General features: G+C 42.0%; 1 protein-coding gene and 1 long non-coding RNA gene across 10 annotated transcripts in view; one reads left to right on the top strand and one right to left on the bottom strand.

The window, feature by feature from the left end:
* The window catches only part of HECW1 (HECT, C2 and WW domain containing E3 ubiquitin protein ligase 1), a 246136-nt gene extending 234090 nt beyond the window's left edge, over positions 1-12046 (top strand). For all 9 annotated transcript variants that reach the window (XM_057431266.1, XM_057431262.1, XM_057431264.1 and 6 more), the window contains 4 exons: positions 1104-1250; positions 2626-2740; positions 3980-4178; positions 11059-12046. In XM_057431266.1, coding sequence (XP_057287249.1) covers positions 1104-1250; positions 2626-2740; positions 3980-4178; positions 11059-11170 — 573 coding nt within the window. In that variant the 3' untranslated portion in view covers positions 11171-12046. The remainder of the gene's footprint in view (positions 1-1103; positions 1251-2625; positions 2741-3979; positions 4179-11058) is intronic.
* LOC130611016 (uncharacterized) overlaps positions 1-22100 on the bottom strand; it is a 33895-nt gene extending 11795 nt beyond the window's left edge. Inside the window, exon 1 of the long non-coding RNA XR_008975136.1 lies at positions 21932-22100. This is a non-coding gene — a long non-coding RNA (uncharacterized LOC130611016). The remainder of the gene's footprint in view (positions 1-21931) is intronic.
* Positions 22101-22342: the final 242 nt, after the last annotated feature.

The raw sequence follows: 22342 nt of genomic DNA, 5'->3' as shown, positions 1-22342 counted from the left end.
AGGTGACTCATTCAGTGTTTCCGTAATTCATAATGTTACAACAGGTCCCTCAAGCAAAGTGACCTAAATACTATATGTATGCTGTGTGTTCTGTTGGGCTAATAAATAGATAATAATATAAATAATAAGCGAATAATACAAATAATGAATATGTATTCCTGCAGCTCATTTGCTATCTGTGCTAGACATCATTGTTATAGCAGCAGAAAACCGAAGAGGAGAGTAAATCATTCTTCCACTAGAGTTGGCTGTGAAAATAATTGCAAGATAAATACTGTTTTCCATCACATGAGGAGTATGTGCTTCCTGGGTAGAATCTAGATTGATTCCTTAAATCCCTTCTCAGTTTTAAGCCTTACTAACCCAAGCCAACCAAATTACCATTAAAATGCAATGAAATGCTGTAGGTTTTGATATAAAACAAAGAAGAAAGTTATTGTAGTACAAACACGGGTTTGGATGGTGGATGCAAAACTCTGAATCCCACAGTGGCTGTATTTGTCCTCTGTGCAGGGTGCTGTACAGGTTTTGTTCAAGTAGTGTGTTGGCAGTATGCATTTTGTGATAGTATCTTTGGCTATTGGGATTTCTGAGTAAACATTTTTATTAGCACTTAGGGAAGGATAACACTCGTTGCCTAAGAGACAAGTAGATATCCCTTCCAGTTGGCAAAACAGGCTGCCTATTCCAGTACTGTGATTGCCTCTCAGTCCTGTTGTTTCCTATACTATTGCTTGGATAATCTACAGCAAGTAGCAAGCTGGTATGGTTGCAGCTCCTAGAAGGGGAAAGCAGAGGAGAAGGATGAAAAGATGGACCAGAGCAGCACATTGTGCATGGCTTATGGATGGTGCTCCCTGAATCACTTTTGCTGGTACAGTCTGGAGTAAGGTCAGTCCAGCTTTAGCTGGGGATAAGGCTCTAGGGCAAGGCCTGGGGGGGTGTCCCTCATTACCCTTTCTGATCCCACTGCAAATAGGCAGCAGGCCAGAACAAGAAATACAGCTGTTAGGTTTTTCACTTACATTTTCAAAGTACAAGTTAAATTTGAAACGGAATGTGAGCCATACATTGCTACAGCACTATTTGTGTCTGTTCTATAGGTGACAGAGAGAGAGTTGAAATCTGGAGGAGCAAATACAGCCGTGACAGAAAAGAACAAAAAAGAGTACATCGAGAGAATGGTTAAGTGGCGAGTGGAACGGGGAGTGGTTCAGCAAACAGAGGCCCTGGTCCGGGGCTTCTACGAAGTAAGTAACAAAGAGATGTTCTTATAGTCTTCCATTCCTCATCTGAATGAGATGAACCCATGGTTAAACTGTTCTTCATCAGTACCCTAGGAAATAGCTAAACAGACACAGATGGCAAGGAACTGGAGTGCCTGGATCGGTAGAGAGTGCCTGGATCGGTAGAGACAGGTACCTTGGGTATGACATGTTTAGCATTAAGGGAGAAAGGGTAGAAATGTGTATTCTGAATATGATGAAGCATAATGAACAAATGCTTTCCATTCACATAGTAAGAGAAGTAGGCATTTGCAAATTTTGTTTTACCCTTCTGTGGTACCTGAGAAGATCATGAAGAGTTGTACACTTTGGTGTATCTTTAGGGACTAATCCCAGTAAAGTCAGTCCTAGGATGCAGTCAGCTATTATCTTACTGGTATTCATGGATGCTGCTCTGTTGTTGTTTCCCCTGGATTTTGGTAATTTATTGTTGCTCAAGACCTGGATCTGAAAACATTCTTCTGACAGAGATGCTACAAGGACTGCCAAAGATGGGACGAAAACGTGTGGCTTTGCTGACCAGCCCATGTAGTCACCTATTCTTGCCCCTTACTAAGCATATTCAAACATTTATCTTGTCCTGGCAGCTGTACTTCTACTGTAAGTAGAAGTTAAGGACTGTCTTGCAGAGGGAAATAAGAAAGAACGGCAGCCCTAGAAAATAAAGCAGCAGATAACAGACACACAGAATACTGATAGCTGATGGTTCCAGGGAATTGTGCAATGATGTTTACAGGGAGTGGAAGCCAGTGAGGGTGGATTTGTAGCTGAACAAACTTGGTCAACCCTTTCCTGTAGAAAGGGGTTGGTAAGTGACTCCGTATGTTTTACTAAAGTGTGCATATGGTCTGCCAGCTTTTTTTCTCCCTGTGAATACTGCAGGATGTTAAAGCTTTTGCTTTCACATAATGAAGAAAGTGAACCTCAGCTTCATCTTCAGTGGATGAAGACCTGAGGGCACTCCTGTGCAATTGTAATCAAATTCCAGTGCAAAACAAAGATAAAATAAATTGTCCATATGACAAATCCAGTCTTTGACTATGAAAATCACTTGTCAGAATGAGTGTAACAAAGAAGAGTGTTCTGCACACATGATGCCCTGAAACTTGTATTGTTTCATTCTGGCCAAATCTCATGTGGCACCATTGTTTGCAGCTCAAAACATCAGCAGACTCCCTGAAGAGGAGCACAGATTTACCAGCAGAGGAATGGAAGTCAGCTGTCAGCATGCAGACTTTGTCAGATTAAAGAGCTGGCCATCAGAGCCATAGGTTTACAAGATACTGCATCTGCTTTATTTCCAGTCTGAATCCGTGCTTACAAGTGGTTTTTGTTCCAGGTTGTAGACTCCAGGCTTGTCTCTGTTTTTGATGCCAGAGAACTGGAGCTGGTTATAGCTGGCACTGCAGAAATAGACCTCAATGACTGGCGAAACAACACAGAATATCGTGGAGGTAAACTGCCTGCTGGTACTTACTATATCTTGACTGATTTCAGTCTAAAACATGAAAGACTTTGTCCATCTCTTCCTTCTGTCTTTTGTGAGGGAAATGACCCATTTTGTTCAGGAATATTTTGAGTAATAACTCATGAAGTAAAATCTCAGGTTTGGATCAACAGATGTAATAATAATAATGGAATTGCTTCTGCTACTTCTATCCAGGTTTTATCCACTCAATTCCTACCTTCTTAACAGAACAGGAGTTTTGACTAATAAGGACTGAAAAGGATTTGCAGTATTAGATTTTAAAGTCGCTTAGATGACTGAATGAACTCCTGGCCTCACTTAAAGTAGTACCACAAGTTCTCTTGGCTTCAGCACAGACCTGAATTTCACAGTTCCCGATTACACTTCAACAACATACAGATCTTGCTTAACCATCCCCTCAGCCTAAACTATGTCAAATCTGAGTTTTTATCCCTTCTCCTCTAATGCTTGGCCTGGTCTTGCTTTAAACACTGAGCGGGATTTATCCAGGCCGTCTTGGATGATGTATAAGTGTGAAATCCACCAGTTCTGCACTATGAAAGGGAAGTCCCCGAGGTGCATGTATTCTCCCCTGAAATACAAGGTTTAAGCCTTTGCTGCTCACGGGCCAGCCTTTGTGTTACCTTGAAATATGCAGCTTACCACAAGCACAGCCGGTCCTCGAAGTTATTCTTCTACTTTTTTCTGGTTAGCTATTGAAACTACATTTAGCCTGGGCTTATCGTGGCTTTCACTAGCACAAACCAAGGCACAGAGGCCCTCAAGTGGGAAGTTTGCCAGGGAAGGGCTTGTGGCTGGAAACTCCTTTCCATATGTCGAACACTATTGCAATACAAAAGAGATTTTTATTTGGGAGCCAGAGATTCTTAAGGCATTAGGACTCACACTGTGTGGTATATCACAATTGGTCTTTTATGTCTCATGCAGGTAACCCCTGTTCTTGCCAAAGGATTTGCAAGAGGCCGGTGTACCTCAAATGTATCTTTGAGTGCCAGGGTTTCAAATGACTTAGTGATACTATAGTACCCACAGCCAGAACAGGATGAGGGCTGGGACCTATTGCTCATCAAGAACAAGATGTACTATTATGTCAGGGTCTTTTCAGAGAGACCTACTGTCCCATGATAGCAGGAACATGTTTTGATATTACACTTCCCACTTGGTGGGAGTGATTTGAATTTCTCTCTTGTGCTTTTTGGTTTAGGTTACCATGATGGACACATCGTAATACGGTGGTTCTGGGCAGCAGTGGAGAGATTTAACAATGAGCAGAGGCTCCGGTTGTTGCAGTTTGTCACTGGAACATCAAGCGTGCCGTATGAGGGCTTTGCGGCTCTGCGAGGGAGCAATGGGCTGCGGCGCTTCTGTATAGAGAAATGGGGGAAAATCACCTCCCTCCCAAGGTATGTCCTAGCTAGGATATAAAACCAGAAATGCTCTGGGAAAGGTGAGCCTCGTACTTGTGTCTCTCTGCCAGTGAAAGATAATGAATCCAGTGAGGACATCTTATAGAATCATAGAATAGTTAGGGTTGGAAAGGACCTTAACATCATCAAGTTCCACCCCACCTGCCATGGGCAGGGACACCTCACACTAAACCATCTCACCCAAGGCCTCGTTCAACCTGGTCTTGAGCACTGCCAGGGATGGAGCATTCACAACCTCCCTGGGCAACCCATTCCAGTGCCTCACCACCCTAACAGGAAAGAATTTCCTCCTTATATCCAATCTAAACTTCCCCTGTTTAAGTTTTAACCTGTTACCCCTTGTCCTATCACTACAGTCCCTAATGAAGAGTCCCTCCCCAGCATCCCTATAGGCCCCCTTCAGATACTGGAAGGCTGCTATGAGGTCTCCACGCAGCCTTCTCTTCTCCAGGCTGAACAGCCCCAATTTTATCAGCCTATCTTCATACAGGAGGTGTTATAACAGCAAAGAACAATTATGAGTTTGTTCTGTAATTACACTTGGATAAAAGGGTTTTCTTATGCTGCCTTCTTGATTTGCAGGCTCAACTTAAATGTCTTTGAATCCTGGGAAATAGTTAAGATCAAGATTTCCATTGGTCCAAACCTAGTTCTCTTATTTTTCTTCTGGAACAGATCCAGAGCTTATTCTGTTCCCTTTACTTCCAGAATATTAGTGAAAATATTTGTGAGTTACAGAGCTATGAAAGCCAGAATCTGTCTAAGTTTTGGCCAGAGACCTGAATGTAATCCCTTCATTTGCTCTGATGATTCCACCTTTCCATCACAAAGAAGCTTAGTGAGGGACTTCAGACCATGTGGTGATAATACCCAATTTGTTACATCTAGTTCAGTCAACCAGCTAGAAGCAAATGAGCCATAATGTCATAGAGAGTCAACAGATTTCACAGTGCTTCCCAAAAGAGAGGTCATCTTCCTTTACAGAACAAAGGGGCTGAGGTACGAAGGAGTGGTCTGACTTGCCTAAGTCCACCCAAGAGAGTCATAGCAGAGCTAGTGATATGTTCAGCTTTGAGTTCTGCTCCAGCACTCTGTCAGTGACCAGCACTCATCCTTCTTCACTGAAGTGAGTCACTTGAACATCTTTACAGTTGCCTGAGGTTCTGCCCCATTGTTCATGGGGCTGCATCTCAGCACCTCTGAGATACTTTTGCTGTGTGACCATTTTACATAACATTTGCCCTCCAAAGGATGTTTTCCTGGTTACTTGCCATCCGTGTTGTTTACCCAGAAGCATGCTGTAAGACATGGACCTGAGCAGACCTCCAGAGTCCTCTGGAGAGGGGAAGTCCAAATATGTTCACCTTCTTAGTCCAGGCCTACTCAAGCCCATGTTTATGCAGTGGGGAAACACAGGAGCAGACATTCAGAGCTGACATCTTATGTGGACTCCCTCTAAAGTCAGGAAAAGGAAAGTAAGCATTTTTAAGACACAGTTCCTTTCACCTGAACACAGACTTTTACAATGGCTCAGCTGAATCACACCTGGCACATCCTGATTTATCTCCATTGACCATACTCTAGAGACTATATGGAGACCTATGTGAAAGCTAGACATAGGCACTGAGATGTAAAAACAGATGGAAACATGTCAGGTCAGTGAGATGACTCATGCCCTCTGAGCTCCAGCCAGCAATGCGGAGAGAAAGCGTGAGAGCTACAGTTTGCTATGTGTAAGCCAGATCCCCCTTTTGCAGCATATATAGGTATAGTCCGGTTCTACGTAAGGGCTTCAGAGCTTACCAAGGGCATTCCTGCCTGCAGACAGGCAGCGACTGGAAGTCACAGACTTGCAGCATTCCTGCAGAGATCAGTTTTCACTCTTTTGGGGATGGAAAGGGGCGAGAGAGGAGGGGAACTTTAGCCACAGAAAATGCCCTGGGCTGACCCATTAAGTTCTGAAAAGGTAATTGGCCTCTTTCTGCTCTGCTTAACTTCCTTTGTGAACCCAGGCAGTGCTTATGACCTAGATGCTGTTGGCCCCAGGATACCCATATTAACGACTTGATGTTTGTCTGCTGATCCCCAGACTTGTTGCTCTCCCTGAAAGAGGCCTCTTTTGCAGGTGAAAGTTGTTAGCACCTTTTAGAAGTCTTAGAGCTCTGCATTCATTTTAGCCAGAGGAAAGAGAAACAGCACTTGCTCATGGGGGATAAACACAGCTTGATCACCCTGAATTACTAGGTGCATTTGTATGAAATTATGGGGTGCTGCCAAGTATACACAGTGTTAAGAAGTACATAAAACACACAGGCTAAACCTGGAGGCTCCCTTAACCCTTAGTCAAGCAACTAAATAAATGTTATTTAAAACTTTCTTTAAATGCCTGATTATGGATTGCTCATGTTTGGTTAGATTTACTTACGTATTTACTTAGACTTAGTGGCTAAAAGAAAGTTACATGTCATATCCTGTAGGCCTTTTGGCTCTGTGATACGCTATGAGTGTAACTAGCTGTTTAAAATAAACCACAATAAATTCCCTTCTCCTTCTAACAATTCCTGCAATTTCACAGTGAGGGTTACCTTTGCTCCATGCTTTCAAAGTCCTAGGAAAAACCCCAGCCAAATAGCTTTCTTGTGTCTTAGCAATCATCAGATTTAGTCATTTATGTGCTTAGGTGTGGATTGTACCTCTTAATTACTGGCTTAGTTCTTAGGCCATGACCAAATAAATGCAATGCTGTGAGGGTTGTTATGGAAGCTTGCATAAAGCTGATGCATTTGGCTTCTCTGACATGCAGGTAGCTGGCGGGTCACTGGGGATAGGTTAGCCTGGCCTTTGGGTTTTCAGCTGTTTTACAAAGCATCAAGATAATTTTTAGCTCTATTGGGAGAGTCCAGGACTCTTTTTGTATTATCTCAGTACTGCTCCAGATGTCTAAAGCAGTGAGACAGCTCTCCTGTACATCTTGTCCTTACACTTTGGCAATGGAGCATGCAACTGCCATTTGCTTATGGCAAGCAAAGATGTGACAAAACCAGCCACGCATTTGCGCTTGTGACAGCACCGTGGCACTCCCAGAAAAGAGGCATGGTGTAAATGTCTTAATTGCAGCACTTTCTGAAGAACAGCCCCTAGTACATAATGCCAGAGTGCTTCTTGAAAGCACTGAGGGTGCAAGACTTTCTCAGCGAAGCTGAAAATCTGGTACCTTCATTCTAAATTGGTGGATTTTTTCATCAGTACCAGTTCCCCTACATGAACAGGGTGATGGTGGTGTAATATGTTCATCTAATACAAATAAGAGTTAGATTACACCAGTAGTTCATTTCTGGAGTGTGCATGTGTACTAGACATGTTATTCCTGTCTATATTGACCTTGAGACCACCCATGTTAGAAAGTCAGAGTACTGTACAGCTCAGAGGTATGTTCTAATCCCAGATCTCTTGACACTGAAAGGCTGAGGCAGGTTCCAAAGAGACTGCCAGATTTACAGATCTGTCAGTGTAAATTTGTTCATCAAGGTGGATTTTTGCTCTACCTACCTAATATGCAAAACTTTGTCCCAAAATAAGGGAGTTGCGTATTTTACTTTTTGTAACTGGTTGCCTGAGTAGGGATGGATAGAGAATTCTTCCAGCTATAGCTTCTTCTGAGGCAGGAAGCCTCTCTTCACGTTTCCTGGGTCATGCAAGGACCGTAAGAACTTATTCTTTGTTCCCCACCAAACACTAATGAACAGGCACAGCTTCCTCTGATACTGTGGGAGCAGAACTCCTGGCCCAGAACAAACCAGTGCAAAGAACTAGCAGTGTTTTCTACTGCAGCTATAGGAGGCAACAGTTCCCTTTTCTCAAATCCTCAGCCCGCAGAAGTGTTCAGTGCCTAGAAATGCCACTGCCCCATCTTCTGTTTTTGTGCTCCTCCCCTGCCCAAAACCCGTCAGCTCCAAGGTTATTTCTGTTTGAGTATCAATGAAGTAAGTACCTCAGTGTGAATCCCAGTGAGTCAAATAATCACATTTGACACAATGAGGTCACTTTTCCAGCAGTGCTGAGCTACAACTACCCTTTCGTCAAACAAGATTTTCATTCAGCAGAATAATGTAAGTGATCACCACCATTGTGTCTGCAGGTTGTGCATGATAAAGATTACCAGTGCTAGTAAATATCTGACCTTTTGTAAGAGAATTCTGTCCCTGTCTGTTAGATGATCAGGTATTTAATCAACCAGAATACCATATAGCAATTAAAAAATGATTCTCTGTGACTACTGAGAACTTTGTTCTCATAATTTCTGTCCTTCTCATTGGACTGTGTATGCTTTGCTCTCCTTTATCATTCCTTATCTCCCATCCCTCTTCTCTTTCCTCTTTTCTCACATACAACAGAAATACCAGCTATGAATGTATATTAACCTACTAAGCAGTGGTTCCCAGGCAGCATGTAAGTGTAAAAGGAACAAAAGTTGATACCTGTGGAACTGAGGTTGATCAAATAAGGTTTTGTGGGTTCCTCTTCTTTCTTCTAAAGAAAGCAAGGTGAAAAAGAGAAATGCCCAGTTTCTGCCTGACAGGCATGGCTGTGTTCGAATGCCAGCCTTATGTTAGTTGGTAAGGTTCATCTCTAAATAAGGTAGGAGGGGGTTCTGTGCACACTCATGGCCTTTTTTGGAGTGAACACATTTTTTTCTACGAAGTTGTTGAACTGGAGAACAGCAGAGCACTACTTGGCAAAGTGCTGCAGTTTCTAAACATGTAACTTTTTCTTCCTTTCTTTGTCATAGTTGCTCCCCATAATAAATTCCTTGAGAGGCTGTAAGTAAACCTTCTAAGACCTTCTAAGCAAGAATGTAAACACCAGTCAGCGGCTGTGGCTATGTCTGCACCACACAGTAGGATGTGTGACAGCAGTGTCTGAAATGCTGTGATATCATGTAGTAAAATGTGCCATGGTTAAATACCATACAGATGTATTACTTTAGGTTCAGCAAGGTTACATTAGCAGAATCCACACCTGAGCCACCACAGAATCATAGAATTGTGGAATAGTTCGGGCTGGGAGGGACTCTCAGTTCTGGAGCCAGGCAGCTGAGCTCCTGAAGACTGTCTGTCTCTGAATGGTGCTGTCTTGCCTATGATAAGCACAGTCTGAAGGGACTACAAGAATCCTTCAGTTAATAACTCCCAGTGCTTGATATGTATTGGCAATTGTAGAAACAACTTGTGCTGCCAAAGGTTGCTGAGATAAACAATAAACAGTGCAGGGCTATTCATGGGTGAGACACGTGAGCTGCCATGTTTAATTTCAAGAGATACATTCAGTAATGGCTTTATTAATGTTCCTTTTTCACTGACTCAAGTGTGCCCAGCTCATTCCCACAAATTCTGTGTTTATTTCACACTCTGAAAGAGTGACCAGCTAACACATCTTCATTCGGAAAGGGAAAAAGATGGTAAAACCTCTCCTAATTGAAATGCTGAGATGCAGTGAAGATTACGTGCTCCTGGCTATTTCAGTTGCCTGATTGCTTTTAGTGATTCACCATTGGTGCTTGATAAAACTCTCCCTCTGAATCTGCAAGTCTCAGGCCAGCCCATGTATCAGTATCATGTTTTTCTCACTCTGTGGGTGGCCTAAGGGATGACTAGCACGGTTTCAAATAGTTTCTCCAAGGTAGCTCTTCTGCTTCAGTTTGGAAGAAATAACATTAAAGTATGAGATAGAAAAGCTGAAAGTGAAACAACTTCACGGCTTCTACAAATACTAGGGGCCAGAAGCGTAGACATTGTTAGCCATTGAGGCTGCATTTCCCTCTGTGTAGGGTTTAATCAATTCACATTCATTCCAGGAAGCAAGAGGAAACAAATATTTGTAGGATCATGTAGAACTGCAAGCTGACTGAACAAAATGAGACCATTTCAATGAAAACGTGCCCCCGCTGTTTGCTGAATGAGCTTTACGGTTTTTCAGTCAGTTGAAATGGATGAACTGTTGGGGCAGGGAGTGTTGCTTTGCTCCACGTTTGTATAGCTCCCCACACAGTGCAGTTTGCATCTGGGTCTAATTGCTGCTACCAGAAAAGCTGAAACAAGGTGGAGACGTGAGGAACCCGTTTCACGGCTTCTTGTGAAGGTGCTGCCAACTCGGGGTAAATACAATGATAGAACTGTGGGCAAAGAGGGTCATCAAGTTGGCAGCTTGCTCTGCACACAATGTTTTGCTTTTACCTTGGCTATTACAAATAAATAACATCTAAAGGCCAGCCTTGCAGTAGATGGGCAGCAGCTGACTTATAGGAGTGTTTGCAGCAACCTGCCTTCCTTAGCAGATCACTGACTGGTCTTTCACCAGTCAGCCCTGCCTCACTATAAACACATGCTGAGCCCATTCTGGCAGTAGAGTTCATCACATGATGCTTGTCCACTTGTGCAAAACTTGCCGGCTGCTCATGCTGGATGTACAGCTGAGTTGTATTTTGGGGGGGGGGAAACTCAAAGCAACCAAAATAGTGGAGTTTTCTCTCTATCTGGGCCTAGACCCCATCTCCTCAGTGACCTCCAGTGTTCTTTATATGAAGATCCCTGCAAGATCCTTGCAAACGTTGAATGCAGAGATAGCAGAGAATGATGTTATGTTGATACTTAGCTTCTCTTTGAAATATTTATGTGTATGTGCACGTGCATTGCAGTACCTCAGATTTTGGCAGAATTTGTTGCAATAGTTAGAATTTCTTTTTCTCTCTTGAGTGAACTTGAATGTTTTGAGTCTCAGTAGGAACTTGTTTTCTCAGTTTTTACTTTCTCAAATTATTCAGGATAAACTTAACCTGAGGCATGTTTTCCTTTTGCAGGGCACACACATGTTTCAACCGTTTGGATCTTCCACCTTACCCCTCGTATTCTATGCTGTATGAAAAGCTGCTGACAGCTGTTGAAGAAACTAGCACCTTTGGACTTGAATGAGGGGGTTCAGGCACTTCTGGTGTTTTTCTGGCTGATGATGTCACCTTTCCTGTCCACCATCATTTGATCTTGGTTTCCCATGTTTTTAGTTTTGAAAAACAAACAAACAAAATCAGGATTAACAAAAGCTGTGCATGAAGAACTGCCTCCCTCTAAGATCTAACCTTCATGCTTTCATCCTCTGTTTCCAATGGACTGCTAGTCTGTATGCAATAGAAAACCAACTGTTTCAAGGTTTCTGTATATCTCTACATACCTCCATTAATAACAATGAAAATACAAATGCAAGTTACACTACACTTGACCAAATGTTAATAAATGTTTACTTCCACCTACGTTGATTAAAAAATAAAAAAAAAACCCTCATCAGGCATTCCAAGCTTTTATATGGCCACATCTTCTAAATCAATTCACAGCCCATCTTACTTCTTAACCGTTGAATCCAGTCTTAGGAGCTGGTCAAATGTATCTTCATCCATCCTTGTTTTTCTCTGTACGTATTGTCCATCTGAGAGACGCCTATGAGCAAAACTGACATTTTTATAGATGAACTCATGATCCACATCACTTGCATCAGCTGGAACTGGCCCAGACACATGGTGCAGATCAGACCTTCAGAAACTAAAAAAGCCAACCTGTAACGCAATGCAAAGCATAACAGCGATTGTTACGATTGGTACTTGCCAGCACTGGAGAGAACTTGCACTTCAGAGATACTGGGAGGGGCATCTCCATTGTAATGTTTACCACATAAGAAGCACAAGGTTGTGCACACTCAAGATGGATGTTTTATTATGTAGCATAAAGGATAAGGCTCCTTTACCTTAGTATTGTATATGACAAGGAAAAGGAGAAGTAAGAAGAATGTTCTACTCTATACCCTTGGGTTCTGTTTACCAGGTCTCTGTTTTCTGATGTTTAAAATGCTCCTTTCCAAATGAGAAGTCTAGACAATCCCATCCCCTGTGTCAGAAGCCATTTATTTTCTGTGAAGCTGGGCTAATCTGTGGTTGCTGGGGGCAGTTTTCACTTCTGTCATTTTTCTTTTCTTATCCAGTGGAAATCTCTGAAACCTCGAGTGTGGTCGTAGAGAGAAGGTTTTATCCTAGGGTCTGTTAAATGAGAAGCTGCAGTGAATGAGGGTGCTAGTCAGGGATGAAGGGGACTGTAACTCTCTTTGGGTTAAGACTGTTGCACTTCCTCTTGGAGTAAGCCCAAAGGCCCTCTGGTCATGCTAGGTACCGCTGAACTAAAGATCTAGCTCTTGTTAATGGCAGGCGTAACCCTCTTCAGTTTGGTGTACTTTGCATTCCAGCTCTGAAACCAGGGCGCAAGAGGTAAACAGCAGAAGGCTTGTCTTCAAATGGGTTTTGCTGAGGCTGTTACAACCGACCTCACTGCTCTGATTGTGTTTTATTTATTACTCTTTGCTGCCCTTGTTTTCCAAGGCTAATCTCAGATTGAAAGTGTTTGTCTTAACTGGGAAAAGGAATACAAAGTATCTTCTGACGCTAACTATGTTAAAGGATGCATGAAATATGAAGTGAGAGACTTGTGAAGGGTGAGTGAAGGTAAGTGAGAAGGTAACATCATAGTACCGAGCAGCTCACATGAAATACCACACCCCCCTAGGGGCTTGTTACTGGTAGTTCTGTGTTAGCTATGCTTCAGAAAACTGTAAAATCAGATCAGTTCAATGTCTGACACATGTAATTCCCGTAAGTTTTCTCTCCAGAGAAAAGAACTGGATGCTGCTTTCCCACATATTTTTATGGTAACTTTACAGAAACTCATCACAATTGAAAAACTGCATTCTGAGAGTTGTAGATCATTCTCCCACTTTTATTCTTAGGTCAGTAGGTATTTGAAAGGTGAAACGTGGTGGACCCGAAAACACGTTTCTAAGCAGAAATAGTAGCTTTTGTTAATGATATATAAAGTATTTGGGATATTTAAATTGCCCCATTCATTCCATTTCTGTGACGTTTCAGCCACTTTTATACTAATTTACTGTATGGCTTTTACTGAGAATCTGTTTTATAGTACGTTGTTATTCTTACTGAGTACTCATATTCCAGTTGTGTACGGAGGCTGCCACTACGGGCCAGCATCATGGTACTAGGCACTGAAAATGATGCTCATGATTTCCACACATGAGCTCTCAGGCGTCTGTTCCACATGACCACCCCCACTGCACAGCAGAGATGGAAATCTTCACTTCTTACATCAGAGCAAGTCACACCAGGAGAGAATGAACAACCAAATCTTCCAGTGTCTGTCATTTCTGCCTCTTCATCACTGGGCCCCAAAATCCAGCGATTCCTGTATGGTTCTTATTTTCTTGCCTGGTGATGTTATAAACTCACCTGCACTATGTCAAAAGTTGGATGTCTTCCAAAAATAGAGGAAAAGAGAAGCATCCAACTGCTTGGTCCATGTTTGGCCAAGGCAAATAGTTGCATCAAGAGCTGTCTCAGTAACATAGCAAAAAAGGAAAAAAAAAATCTCCAATCTTTACACAGTGTATAGTGAAATTTTTTAAGTCTTGAAAAGCTATATTTTATTAAGAGAAAAGGGAAACTATTTTTTGTAGCATAATAAAAGATGTTTGTTATCTCAGAGACAGCATCAAACCCCACTGATTGAAACAAGGAAAGCTTTCTCCTGAAATTCTTCTTCACATGTTCTGGCACTCACCACACACTAAGCTGGATTAGGTGTTATGCATCTCCATGGTGGTTGGCAGATACCATCTTGAGCACTTCATGTGTTCCTGCTCTGGGAAGCATTCAGCATAGCTAGCTGCTTCCCATCAAATTCCTTGGTCCAAGCTGTCTTTCTAGCACACAGCTGAGGATTTTTTAAGGTTACTTTCTTAGGTGACTGTGGTGACATCAAAGTGCCAAGGTCGTGCAGATTTCCTTGCATGTTTTTTGGGATCTAAAGCCAGGAACAGAGGAAGACAGTTGACTATTTTCATTTTTTACAGGAGAGAAAATGCCATACTCAGCTTTTCTTGCATTCTACCATGCCAGTCCATTCCTCTCTCTTCCCCAGATGCCCTACCCCAATAGATTTTCAAACACTGACATCATCTCTAGGATATCCTCATCGATGCTCCACACTGTTTTTCTGCATTCATTGCATCATATCATGGGCAGAATCAGGCCTCAGTCTGGAGTGAAGGGAAGCCGTGCATCCAGGTGGCACTGCAGTGTTAATGTGAGGCAGCGAATGGTGCTAACAGGAGAGAGGAGGAGCCCTTTCTCCCTTGACCTGCTATTTAACCTGTCCATTACGCAATTAACTGGCTTTGTTGTTATGCATATGCAAGGCATATACCCTTCCTTGTTCAGCTTTCAATTCAGATGCTGTTACTCATTTAATCATCTGTGCCCTCCCCAGGTCTGCGTTTTCATTTGTAAAACACTGACTGTTAATTACAGAATTTCTTGTTTCATTGTTTTCCCACAGGAAAGTCTGGAAGACATTCCATAGGGCAGATTTACAGTAAAATAACCTGTTCAGCTCAGTTCCCTTGGAACATGGTGGGGGCTATATTAAGAAATGACATCAACAGCAGTAGATTTTAAAATGCAAGTGAAAAATGGAATAGGCAAACTGACAGCTTTTGTGGATTTCAGTTTTTGATAGGAACAATGAATATTGGTAATTTGTACACTTGGTTTCAGAGGGTCCATATGTTTCTCAAGGTGACTGTTGTGATGCCATTAAGGGTAGAGGGAGAGAAAGGGATATTTTTCTGTATGAAATCCTGTTGCTGTACTAGCATTAAGCTAAAGGTATGAGAACGAAAATAGGTATTTTAAATCACTGGTAGCTCTTCCGCATTGACATAGTCTCCCTGACTGTTCAGCCACATAAGCTATGCAGGATTTGATCCAGTACAACCAACCGTACCTTACAGTTAATTGCGTCTAAACCTCACAGATGCTGTCACTTCAGTCTGCAGTAGGTTATGTGAGCATTCAGTTTCAATCGCGTAGCTGCACATATTCAGAACTTGACTTTTATGTTCCAGGGACATCCGTGGCTATCACAAGGCAAGAGTGAGTGATCCAATGTACATCTAACAGAGAAATCATGAGTTTTGTACAGGTCTGACACAAGGAGTTTTTTCACCCAGATTGCTCAAGTGCCCATGAACTGCAGCAAAAGTTTGAGTTCATAGTCTAGTCTGAGAGACAGCCTGTGGGAAAGGGGGTGTTTGTTGGGTTTGTGTTTTATTGTTCTAGTTTCACTGTAACAAATAGTTGACATACCTCTAGTTGAAAACAATAGGATACTGAATTTGGACATGAAAATCAAATAAGAAATAGGCTAAAATACACATGCACAGAGGATGAGTTAAACTCGTCCTTCACTGTTAATCCTGTGACAGTCTATGGAATTCCAGAAGGATGAATTTGACTGGAGATTTGGTTCATTTCTGTTGAAATAATAATTTGCCCTGTCTCCATAGTAATATTAATAGAGCTTCCCAGTCAAGATTAAACACTTTCAGTCCAATGCAGACCAACAGATCTTTCTATGACAAATGCGGTGCTTTTTGATTATTATTCTTGCTGTACCTCAGTGTTCATTATTAAAAGAAAACAAAAATTATTGCAATACACTAAATCTGGGAGAGGATTTCCAGTTACCACAAGGTCCAAAAGATTGGATTGTTCCTTTCTCTCTAGTGAGTCATGTAGTTCCTTTGTTCTAGTAGAAAAACAGATGCCTGTAGATAGTAGATACTAGGTATAGTAAATAATGTTACCATTAGCCAAATTCCCTGCAGCTTCCAATTTATCTAACAGAGATGTCTGTTACGGTTTTTGTTAAAGACTACATAAAGTCAATGGCAGGAAAGGTCCTCATTATTGGACTGATTTTGCTTCTATTGACAGAAAAATGTCACATGATACTCAGGCTGTGCTTTCTATTCAACCATATCATTATAGAGGAATGTCAATAAAATCACTTTGTTATGGCATTGTGTGGACTGTCTATTACAAATAACTTGCTTTGTAGAGGATGTATTTTACCAGAGTGGGTGGAAAGAGGCGCTAGTGAAAGTCCACTGATGTAAGTAGTTGCTCTTCCAGGTTCTTCCCCTTTCTGACTGCTGCATTCAGGTCCTTCCATTGCTTTTGTTCAATTTTGTACATGCTTAAAACTTAAGATTCTCCACATAAGTGTGCGTAACCAAAGCCCCCATGCTCTCCTAGACTAGCCTATGAGCAGCCCTGCATTGAAAGCATGTGAGCTTATTCCTTGCTGTAGAAAATGTCTGAACAAAGAGACAAAAGAGATGCATATGCTCCTTACACATTCCTTCCTTCTAGGTATAATTACTGCATTGTAGGTATGAAATGCAAGTGCAAAGATGATTTCTTAATAGCATGTGCTGGGTCTGCATTAAGTGTTGACAGCAAATAAATAGTAAGATGCTCTGGCATTCTCAGTATGTCACACCCATTTCTTTACTGCTACTGTAATATCTCAGGCATGTTTCATTAGCACATTCCAGGATAGATTAACACACCTCAGATACACAGTCAGCACACACCTTGCTGACCATACTTGTTTTCTTACATAAACAGCGCCTCAAGAGGGATCATAGAACAATATGAAGGATGGGAAAGCTTTAGAGGAGGAAGAGTTTCTATGAGGAAAAAGATAAACCCATGGAAGACTCTCCAACAAAAATGGTAAGCATATCTTGTATAAGACAAATCAGAAACTGTGACTATGACAACTCTTAGGAGACCTTCTGCAGCTGGCACTGCATTTCATCGTGTGGAGGAGCACAGTTCCACAAGCCCGTGGCTCTTCTGCATCAGGGAAGTTTGTGGTGGCAAACATGTACTCATGAAATCCAGATCTCGAACTTCTTTGTGTGATTGATCATGTATGTGAGGAGGAAGTGGAAGGAAAGGGCATGTGTGATACTAAGCTACATTCCTTTGACACTTTCACACATGAAGGGAGGAAAAATCAGTACTAAGAAGCAGTGAGATGAGGTACTGATGGTCAGGGTACATCCAAGGTGTCAGCTTAGGTGGCTTTTACCAGAACCCATTCTATGATAACCTGTTACTGAACTTCTGTTACAACACAGCAGCAGTTCACCTGAAGCCTCCATACATACATTAGATGTCTGTCTTGATATGCTAAGAAAACTCCATAATCCCGTAGGACATTAAAAATCTATAATAATCCCTTCCCACCCTGAGGTAGCAAAGTCATCGTTTTTTGCTACAATGGACAATAAATACACTTGTGGCTTGGCATTCATTCTTCTACAGAGGCCAGACTGGACAATAGCTGGAGAACATTGCTGGGGAACAGTGGAAAACAAAGCCGCAAAGGATCTGCTGTGTCTCCTCTAATCATAAATCCTCCTTGAGCTGCAAAGCCACACTCTTTTCTTTCTTTTTTTAATTTCATTCTAGTAGCCTTCAAAATCAATTTTGCCTGAAAATAACCTTTCATGGGTATATCAAAAGAGGAACGTGTGGCTTTGTTTGTTTAGTTCCTACCCTCTTGGAAATAAGTTTTGAAGAAAAAAAATGACAGATTATCCTGTCTGAAACACTAGACTTTGGTGTAAAACACATTTGTTTTAACTTTAGTGTAAATGAAGCTCATCCCCACAGTGCTCTTTGAGATTGAATAGAACAGAAGTCACTGAAGAACAGAAAGATTGCAACCAATGATGTTTTTTTCCTGAATTGCTGGCATGTAGGATTTAATTTAGTTAACTCCTACGGCATAAGAAGATAGTGGAGCTGCGTGCAAATTTTTCTGCATCAGTGCTAAGCAATAGTAATATTAAGGTCACTTTTGCCTTTCTTTCTGTGAAGAGTAATACATTTTAGGGACATACCTTCAGCTTGTAAGTTGCACAGCATGAAAATAGAGGACTGGTTTGGGTTATCTTCTTTCCCAGTTACAAAATCAGTTTTGTAACAGTTTTTACTTACAACTAATCAGTTGTAAGTTAAAAAAAATGCTCTAAATACTCTGTGGTGGGACACCAAAAATCTGTTTAGTCAGTTTCAAAATGGACCACAGGTAGCAGTTGAAGAACTATTGTTGGCTGGGATTTCCTCATGCTGGTCTTCCAGAATCAAAACAGCGTACAAAAATAAGTGGCACATGCTCTTGTTTTTCTGTTTTCAGGATTTAGTGTGCTTCAGCCTGCAGACAAAGCAGTACAGGCACCTAACCAGCGTGCCACATGGAGTCATCGTTTTTAGATAACAGCTTTTCAGGAATGCAGCTGGGGCAGCACTGGAATCTGCTTAGGAACTTTGTTACAGGCTGTGATTTGACTTCAGTACCTCTTAGGTATGTCTTAGTATTCAATCCCACCAGTGACTTTTTAAGAATGACTGAAATTGGTAATACAGATTACTTCATAAGATTATAATTACGTGTGAGGATATGTTTATTGACAGCTTTGGCATCTTTGGCAATTGAATATAAACTTCCCTGCTTTAGGCATGTTAGTTGACAGCTTTAGTGATCTAAAATGCTCTGATTAACACAAGTGGGAGCTCAGTTTAACCCCTACTACTGTGGTATGTAAAGCACGCAACATGCCTTTTGGACATTATAATTGTGCTTCAGCTATATATTTTAGTCATCCTAATGCACAAACTGAAACAGGTTATCTTTATGCTCTGGACACAGACATAAGGTGAATAGTAAAGCAGCCTGGATTTTGTAAAATATGGTCTGCCTAACTTGTGTAAGATGAATCCGTGTCTGGAACTGCTTTGGCACTGAAGAAAAGCTGTGAAACTGCTTTGAAGACCATGCAGTATAACTTCTGAGGACCCATATAATGTGTTTTTCAACTGGTAAATTAATGTTATTATATGTAAAGTTCATATTCAAGTGGAAATTTCTGCGCAATATGAACCTGTGAAAGTATTTTGTAAGGTTACGCTTAGGCTCTCCAAGTACATCTGTCCTGGTAATGCTGAAATCAAACCCTATGAGCAAAAAAAAAAGAGGCATACATATTGTTGCAATTTAAGTAGCAGTTTATATTAAATCTCTCACAAACATACAGATAATTCAGTGAAGGGGGCAATAACGATGCCTAGTGCTGCCACTTAGTGGAGCTGTGCTTTCCTTCCTTAAATTAGAAAGGGAAGACTAGGAATGCTTTTTTGTTGCAGCTGGTAAAATCCTCAGTTGGTACAGAAGTGTTTCGCAGTGGTGTTGGGTACCCAGACCTCTTGTATAAGTGCCTTTACATGAGGACAGGAAGCGTTTGAGGAATACAGGAGTGAAATACCTCAGGTGAGGAATGCGTACTCTTTCTGCTGCCTCATATATAAAACAATCACATCAGGAAATAAGTACCCAAATAACTAACTTCATCTGGAACTTAAGCAGCCTGCAGAAATTCCAGACACAGGAGATCATGGGTTTCTATCATTATGGAAGTTGAAATGATGAATTTAGCACCTGAAAAACAATCAAGTTACGTGTGCTGGATGGATGGTTAGATTTCATGTTTCTGTTATAAATAGACCACGATGACAATTATTATTATTTTGGGGTAACTCATGTACAAGTTGCTGGAATATATTCATATTGGGAAGAGGAACGTCCCATGAAGATCAAGCTAGAGTCAGACTGGTGTAACTGAGCGAAGCTCATGTCCCCACACAACACATTTGATCTGCCCCTTCAGGGCAGAATCGAAATTGCTCTTTCACTCCAGTGCACGCACACATAAACTGAAAAGGACATTCTTTTAAACAGAATCCCTGTGGTGCTGTCTTCCACCTCACCTCCTGTTTTTCAGCTTCCAGGCCAAACGCAGCTCATGAGAATGAATTCCTTGGAAGCTCCTGGCAGAAAAGAAAAAAACAGATAAGAGTTAATGTTATCTGTACAAGAAGAAATCAATGTTTGTTGTACCATCTGAGTGCAATTGAGCATATAACAGCTATTAATATTTCAGTGATTGAAGCCAAATAGCCAAACAACAGAAAGAAAATCATATATACTTTATCAGTAGGTAAGACATGAGAGTAACCAGTCTAGATGTGTCTGTTAGCTTATCTCTGAATAAATCAAGCATTGTTCATATCCGCATGTTTCATATTCACAGGTTTCTCCCTGTGTGGATAGCACATACAAGCTTAAGCTGCAGTATTTACAACTAACATCACTGCTGGCTTAATGCACAGGTGGAACTACAGTGAGTCATAAAGCTTTTGTTTATCCTTTCTACAGGGAAAATGTAATACAGCATATATCGGCTCCATAATACTCTGGCAAAAGGCAAAGCATAGGCTGTTCTATGGTTAGTGCATAGTAAAAGTGGAAAAAGATTTTATTTTGGGTCAGTTTTCAAGACAGTAAAGCACAATTTATCTTTTTGCCATTTTCTTCCTCTTTTGTGGGTAATTCTTTATAAGAATGCAACAAATCCTCCTTCCTGTTCTTTTAAGAGACGGCTCATGTCTTTGGTACTTTTTACCCTATGGAAGGAGAATAGATGAACTTATATACTATATGGAATAAAAGTACTTCCAGATAGGAATATACTCTGGAACTCTATTCCAGGTAGGAATAAACTCAAAACTCACTGTAAGTTAGATACAAATATATCATAAATTTATCTGAATAACATAATCATATGTGGGGAAAAAATGTAAGCCAAACAGAACCAACTGCGAGCTTTTTAAAGGCATTTAAGAATCTAAAAGTCATAATTCATTTTAAAATATGTCCAGAGAACCTTAAATATCCCAAAGTATTTTGAAGTATTCCCAAAGCATTATGAAGGTGTGTTCGTATTCCAGAATCAGTAGCTGCAGTCCTCTTAGTTAATTTTTTTGCAGGATCTTTCCCTTAGGAAAATGTCATTGTGAAAGCAAGGGAAGAAGTAGGAAATATCACAAGAACTGAGCATCTGAGATCTTCACTTAGGGTTAACATGCTTTCAAGATGTGCTCTGCCAGGCAACAACCTTTTCTCTGTAGTAAGCACCTCTGATGTACTTTCAGATTTCTTAACCCCCGTTTAATCCTAGTTTTATTGTGCAGTAACAGTCTGGCCCTGTTACAACTTAAGTGATGTTGTGAGTGGAAAGCACACTGATACACCGTAAGTCCCGAATCTTCCATTACCCTATATACTGGTCCTGGAATTTATTCCTAAACTAATCAGATTTGGCATTAAGTGAAGGAGGTAATTCCAGAAAGATGCCTTATCAGCAATTGCACTTCCATCCCTGATCGGGGTTTGGGCCGAATCCTTTCCTGTATGTTGCCCTATTTCCTCATTAGTCTCTTCTCCGTGCTCTGGATGTTGCCAGAGAGATTCTGTGCCCTCAATGGAGACAAGCACTGCAGCACTGGCTCGATAAGCGACTGCCAGTCAGGAGCAGGCCCCTTCGGCACGTGCACTAGGGAAGCTGGACGGCAACGGGCTCGTGATGCACACGCAGTGCAGCCATTTATCAAGCCTCTTCCAACTATGCTCATGTGGAATCCATGAGACAATTTCCACCGTCCCACAGACGGATGACTGGAGGCAGTTCCTGCACACCTCATAGGGACATTTAAGCTCAGGCATGTGCGGAGGAGAGGAGCTAATCATGCCCCAGCTCTGGGAAAGGCTTAATTGAAGCTTGTGCCTTTGACACCGCAGAGGCCGACGTTTCATTCAGGGCTCAGGTTTATTTCTCCCCTTCCAAGCTGCTGCTGCCCCTTTTGTCCTCACCTTCCTTCAGCCCCGCATCCCAGTGTCCCCACGATGGGCCCGAGCCCTGTGTCCCCACTCGGACGTGCCCTCCATGACCAGCTCTGGCAGTTTTACCTCAGGCTTTGGTCTTCTGAGGGAGCCCTGAGGTGCTCCCTCAGGGCACACCTCAGAGACTTCCCGCGCCGGGCGGACAGAAGAAAAGCGTGATACGAAGGCAAGTCCGTACCTGGGCGGGCGGGAACGCGCGGCTCGGATCCTCACCTCGGCTTTATCAGCACTTAACCCCCAACACCGCGGCCATCTCCCGCCTCCTGTCTCAGCCCTGACCCCCACAGCTCGCTTCCAGGGGCCGCCGGCAGGTGGCGCTACCCTCCTGTCCCTGCGAGCGCCGCGCCCCGCCCCGCCCCTCGCTGCCTTCCCTTCCACCAA

This window comes from Pezoporus wallicus, unplaced genomic scaffold (genome assembly GCF_028554395.1).
Source record: "Pezoporus wallicus isolate ANWC-B61680 ecotype Strahan unplaced genomic scaffold, APGP_CSIRO_Pwel_v1 scaffold_11491, whole genome shotgun sequence".
Taxonomy (NCBI): domain Eukaryota; kingdom Metazoa; phylum Chordata; class Aves; order Psittaciformes; family Psittacidae; genus Pezoporus; species Pezoporus wallicus.
This window is presented reverse-complemented; position numbering and strand designations above follow the sequence as displayed.